The 6,383-nt window shown below is 32.7% G+C and overlaps 1 protein-coding gene across 1 annotated transcript in view; it reads left to right on the plus strand.

Moving 5' to 3' along the window:
- The window catches only part of ASZ1 (ankyrin repeat, SAM and basic leucine zipper domain containing 1), a 49,902-nt gene that overhangs the window by 18,232 nt on the left and 25,287 nt on the right, over nt 1-6,383 (plus strand). The window contains exons 4-5 of the mRNA XM_012652737.1: nt 5,468-5,629; nt 6,168-6,302. Of these exons, the coding sequence (XP_012508191.1) occupies nt 5,468-5,629; nt 6,168-6,302 (297 nt within the window). The remainder of the gene's footprint in view (nt 1-5,467; nt 5,630-6,167; nt 6,303-6,383) is intronic.

Consider the following 6,383-nt stretch of genomic DNA (forward strand, 5'->3'; position numbering starts at 1 on the left):
GCTCAAGGGGTCTTCCTGCCTCAGCCTCCCGAGTAGCTGGGACTACAGGCTTATGCCACTGCACCTGGCTAATTTTTCTATTTTTGGTAGACACAAGGTCTCACCTCTTTTTTTTATCTGCACATAGGAGCTGGTTTTATCTTTGTTAGCAGTTTTACATGCATACAAACAGTTACAAATATCTTAGTGTTACTTTCCCTATTTAAGGCATGCATTAATATTGCTGTTCAGGTAACTGGAAATCTACTTAGTCCTTTTGAAGGCACAGAAGAGAGGATACAGGTGAGAAAAGCTAGTTGATGGAAAGTTCTTAACACTAATCTTTCAAAACACATGCACAGAAACCAAGACCAAAAAAAAATACTTCCAAATTCTGACTTGACTTTTGTCTTACTAGTGTCTGGTACATGGTAGGAAATTACTATTTTTAAATTGAACTCAGTTCTCCATCAAATAGACTGCCTTTTCATAAATCTCATTGATTATAATAATGTTATATACACTGATTATGTTAAAATTATGCTACCAACTCATAAAATTAGTTCATTTAAGAATTTGATTTTTTATCAGTCAATATATACCAGATATACGAAGACCAAAGTTTTGGTCTTTAATTAAATTTTTCTTTTTGCCTTCTATTTTTTGGAACAATATTTATCACACTTATTTTAAAGTGTGTATCTGATAACATCTATAGGACTATTTATATTATCTGTTTTCTCTTTTCTTTCAGTCACTTGATTCTGTCTCCTAGAATGCCTGGTAATTTTTTATTGAATGCTGGATATTGTGTATAAACATTTGTACAGGTCTGTTTGCTTTCAGAAGATATTTAATATTCTTCTGACTGATATTTAGAACAAGGGCAGATCACCTTGATCTAATGAGGGATTAAGATGGTTCAGGATTGGGTTTCAGGATTAGTTTATTTCCCATATAGCCTTTCAGGGGTATCAGTTCAAACTTGGGGTGTTTACCTGAGCCACTCTCCTTTTGAGGGTCATGAATGCCAATTTTTCTTTCTTCAACTTCATGGGAATGCTGAAAGTGAAAGCCCACTTAGCAGCTGGTTTCAGCTTGGTGTTTGTAGTCTTCCTCTCCTCTCCTACCACTCCACCCCCATCACTCACTCATCACACACACACACACACACACACACACACACACACACACACACACACACACTTTTTGCAGTTTAGGAATCTGCAAATGCTTTGAAGGCAAAAGCGCATCAGATCACTTCTCTACAGGGTCACTTTTCTGTTATTTTCTTTTTTCTATATTCTTGATCCTTGAAGTTCTGAGTGCTTTGGAAGCCCTGACCAATTTTTGTATGTCTAGCTCCATGAGAAGGCTTAAAAGTACAGCTTTCTGCTAATGCTACTACCCAGGATTTGAAAGAAATCTCAAGGGAAAAAATGACAGAGGATGTAGGACTCAGTTCAACAAATGCTTCTTTTCTTTCTAGGATCTTGGCTTCTCATGTTCTGGCAGCCTTGATTTTTCTACTGTGCCTTCAAACGTATTTTGTATTTTATTAGCTTTTACAGCCTTTGTCAGTGGAATGTTTAATCTAATAAAATTATTCTGATAGCTAGAAATGGATGTCCAATTCCTAGCATTTTATCATTGCCAAAATTTCCTTTATCAGAGTTGTTTCATTTATCTCCCAACTGTAAGCTCATTGTTTTAAGCAGATTAAAAATAGAGTAGATAATACTGAACCATTCATAAAAATATGACATGAAGACAAATCAACCATTTTACCCTTAGTACAGAGAAGTGATAAATACGTCATTATAAAGGTATATTTTTTCTGTCATATTGAGAATTTTGTTTCTGCCTTTATTTGTATGCCCTCTAGTGGACATTTTATTGAAATGAAAAAACCAGAAAGTGAGTGAGGCTTTGTATCATCCAGAAAAAAATTTTCATTATGGTTATATAATATACATAAACTTTATTCTCTTTAACCAACTCTTGGCTGCTAAAAATTTTGAAGAAGTCTGGTACATAAAGAAAAAAAACAATTATCACTGGCTTTTTAAACTTTTTTGTTAAACACTTAATATATGCTAAGCACTAGGAGATAGACGATGAAACACCCTGTCCCTGCCTCAAGAATTTGACAATACTGTGGAAGAGATTCCAAGACTATAGACACTTACAGCATATTAAAATTAGAATAGTAGAGGGGATTTCCAGGAAGAGAAAGTGGGAAAACTTAACTGAGGTGGAGATGACAAATGTTTATCTCTCAAACTTACTTTTGTATAATGACTAAGAGTTAGCTAACTGAAGATGGCAAACATGAATATATAGTTTAGAGGGAGGTGCATGTGCAGGCAGAGAAGGATGAGAAAGTATGTTTCATTCGAGTACTTGTAAATACTGTAACTAGATCACGAGATAATTACAGTAGAAAGTAGGTCAGAATTTGGCAATGGCTGTGCTATAACCTGTGTAATCCATACTAAAAAATACGAATTTCATCCTGAAAGCTATTGAACAATTTAAGGAGAAGAATGAACATAATAGTACTTTATAAAAGTTATTCTGACATCAGGTTGAGGATGAATTGGAGCCATGAGGTCCAGTTAAGGCCATTTTGCTCTTACCAAAGCTGTGGGCTATGTATTCAGAATTGAAAATAGCAAGTAGATTTGCTTGAATTTAAAGAACATTGGTTCCATTGTACCTCAAGATAGAATTTTCACATTTCATTTTTATTAAAATTCTGATCATAAAAGGTTTCTGTTAAAATTTTTAAAAATTATGTAACTTAGAAAGTAAAAAGTCTTCCATTTTCCATACTCTATAGCACGTTGTTATATATTCTTGCAGAATTTCTTCCATATGTTTGGGCTTTTGTTTTGTTTCTCTTTGTTTTTAAATGGGGTTTATATTGTACTGTACTGACTTTTTTTTTTTAACTGAACTGTGTTTTATGGACACTGTACCAGCCAGTATGTATAGATATACTTCCCTCTTTATAATGGCTATACAATATTCCACTGTATGGATGTGATATCATTACTTAACCCAATATTTTATTGAAGAACATTTGGATTGTTCCCAGATTTTTCGTATTACAAAAAATACTGTAATGAACATCTTTGGCAACTTGGATAGATTTTTCTATAGAACAGATTCCTAAAGTGGAGTTGCCAAAACAAAGGTATATGTATATTTAGGATTGTGATAAGTCATGCCAAATTGTCTCTTGAAAAAGTTGAATAAATTTATGTTACCACCAACAGTATTTGAGAGGACATACATGGTGACAGCACTGGATATTTTTTGTTCTTAGTTTTCCAATCTGATTTGCAAATAATGATGCCTCATTTTACTTCACATACTTTTCAATAATAAACTTATTAGTTTCCCACATTTTTGTTAGTCCTTTATATTTCTTTGTGTATTAACTGCCTGTGTCCTTTGCAGTTTTTCTGTTTGGTGGTTCACATGTTTCTTGCTGATTTATATATACTTTTTGTATATTGGATCTTTTAGTTTTTATAACTGTTATATGTATTGAAGATGCTATTTCTTTTCTCTTTTTTTTTTTTTAATTTTTTTGTGGACATGGGGGTCTTACTATGTTGCCCAGACTGCTCTCGAACTCCTGACCTCAAACGAACCTCCCACCTCGGGTTCCCAAAGTGCTGGGATTACAGTCATGAGCCACACTGCATCTGCCTGCAAATGCTATTTCTAGTTTATTTTTTGTTTATGCTTTTAAAATTTTTTTATGTTGTGACTTTTGGGTATCTTTTGAGAAAAATTGTCAGAAAGCTGATTTCCAAAAGAAGTGTTAGGCTCAGAGTTTAACAGATTACTTTTTTTAAACTTCCAAGGAATAGATTATGCTAATACTGTCTAAACACAAAGAAGAAAAAGAATCCTTTCAATTCTTTTTTTATAAAGGATATATAACACTGATTTAATCCAGTTAAAAATGATCCATTCCAAAAAGCCTTATAAATCAATCTCAGTTTTGAACGTATATACAAAAATCCTAAATTCTTAATGAAATATCAGCAAATTTCATGTTATTAGGAAATATTAAATGAGTAATATACTATGATCAAATGGGATTCATATCACTATGAAAAAATGTTCAATATTAGGGAAATAATGTCATAAATAGCTCAAGGGATTTTTTTTAAAAGATAGTTATCATTATAATAGATGCCAGAAAGGCATTTTATAAAATTTAAGATCTATTTCTGATGTTCTTAACCTTAGTAAAATTTGATTAGGTTGGTAGTTTCTTAACTTCATAAATATGTATACTATCTGAAGCCTAAACAAATATGTTTAGTGGACAAATAGTAGCAGTATTTCTATTACTGTCAGGAATAAGGCAAAGATTTTTGTTACGAGCACTCTGTTTTTGCAAGGAAAGAAAACAAGATACAGTTAATAAAAAATAGCTAATAATAACAATATTTACTCTGTGCCTGGTATTCTTATTACTGAACATTTTAATTTTATTATCACAGATTATGATAATATCACAAATAGGTACCACAAATGTAGGAACCATTTTAATGTCCATATAAATTTGTAGAAACTGAGGCTGTGAGAGTTTAAGAAACTTATCTAAGGTTACACAGCCAGTAAATGTTGAAGGCTAGAGTTGAACCTAAGCAGACTGACTGCACGGCTGATACTCAAATCCAGAGGTTGATAGACCTCTAAAGTTTTATTGGAACACAGCCATGCTCATTTGTTTATGTATTGTCTATGACTATTTTCATGCTACAACGGCAGAGTTGAGTGGTTGTGACAAGTCTCTGTATGTGCCACAAAACCTAAAATATTTACTCTCTTGCCCTTTACAGACAAAATTTAATTACCCCTGATTTAAACTTAAATTTTTTTTTCAGTTTTTCATTTTTTTTAATTTTTATTTCAGAGTGTTATGAGGGTACAAACATTTTGGTTACATTTTATGTCTTTGCCTCACCCAAGCAGGGGTTAGAGGCATGCCCTTCCCCTCTACAATGCTCACCGTGTCCTTTAGTTGTGAGTTTACCCCCCCATACCCCTAATCCCATTTATATTTTTATTTCAGCAATCTGTAAAATAAAATGTAATGAACATTTAGTATGAGCAAATCTTGTGATGACAGGGATCTTATTTGTGTCGTTCATCACTATATTCCCAGCATAAACATAGTGTGTGTGGATACTCTGATAATTTTCTAGACGAATATGTACATTTGTGAAACTTTGTATTACAACGGTGTGGCTTACTTAGTGATTTTGAAGATACATTTCTTCACTAGAGGGTGCTGTGTAAGCATTCAATACTTTAAAAGTGTTAATCTCTTTCACATTTACTTATTTACCAGGAGACTGGATTTTTAAATCACCTGCATTATTAAAAGCTTTCATTTCTTTTTGTTTTCAAAGCAGTACTTAATGGTATTGTGTGTGGTTAAATTAATGATATTGAGTAGTTGTTAATGGCAGCATTAACACAAATGTTTCTTTTCTTCCTCCTCCTTAGGAGACTTATGACTCCAATCATGTATGCTGCACGAGATGGTCACCCTCAGGTTGTTGCTCTCCTTGTTGCTCATGGAGCAGAAGTTAATACCCAGGATGAGAATGGTTATACTGTGAGAAACACTTATACAATGTTCCTTTTTATTTCTATGACATCAATAGTTTGTTTTTATCAGTAATCTACAAAAAGAATTTTAAGAAATAGTAATTACAGAAGGACTGGGATATAATTACTGTTTGGTTAAAAAAAAAAAAAGCAATAGCTGAAATAGAAATAAAGGAATGAACTGACTGTCTTAGTCCTCCCTCCTGACAAAAGAAGTTATAACAGACAACAAAGCCTGGACTCTAAAATATACATAAGAGTTCTTTTTTCAATTGAAAACACTTCCGTGATTACCAGATAAATCATTTTCTTCCATAACATCAGTAACTGTTGCTTGGATTTATAAAATCAGTGAGCACTGCAGTCTGCTTTGCAATTACAACTTTAGAAATACGTTTACATTACATTGTGAAAGAAGAGATTGCATCATTCCATTAATTAACCATGTTCTTTTTTTATTGTGCCATAAATACTATTGAAAACTTTTTGTATCTGTCTCATATATACTCCTTTTCTTTAAACAATCTTTTTTCCCCCACTTACAGGCTTTAACATGGGCAGCACGTCAGGGTCATAAAAATGTAGTTTTGAAGTTGCTTGAACTTGGAGCTAATAAAATGCTACAAACCAAAGATGGAAAGATACCAAGTGAGATTGCAAAAAGAAATAAACATCTTGAGGTATGTTTCCATATATTGAACTAATTTTTCTATAACATGTCACATTATCATTTGTAGAACTTTTGTATTTTTTTTTTAGAA

This window comes from Propithecus coquereli, unplaced genomic scaffold, assembly GCF_000956105.1.
Source record: "Propithecus coquereli isolate 6110/MARCELLA unplaced genomic scaffold, Pcoq_1.0 Scaffold4, whole genome shotgun sequence".
In the NCBI taxonomy this organism is placed as follows: Eukaryota; Metazoa; Chordata; class Mammalia; order Primates; family Indriidae; genus Propithecus; species Propithecus coquereli.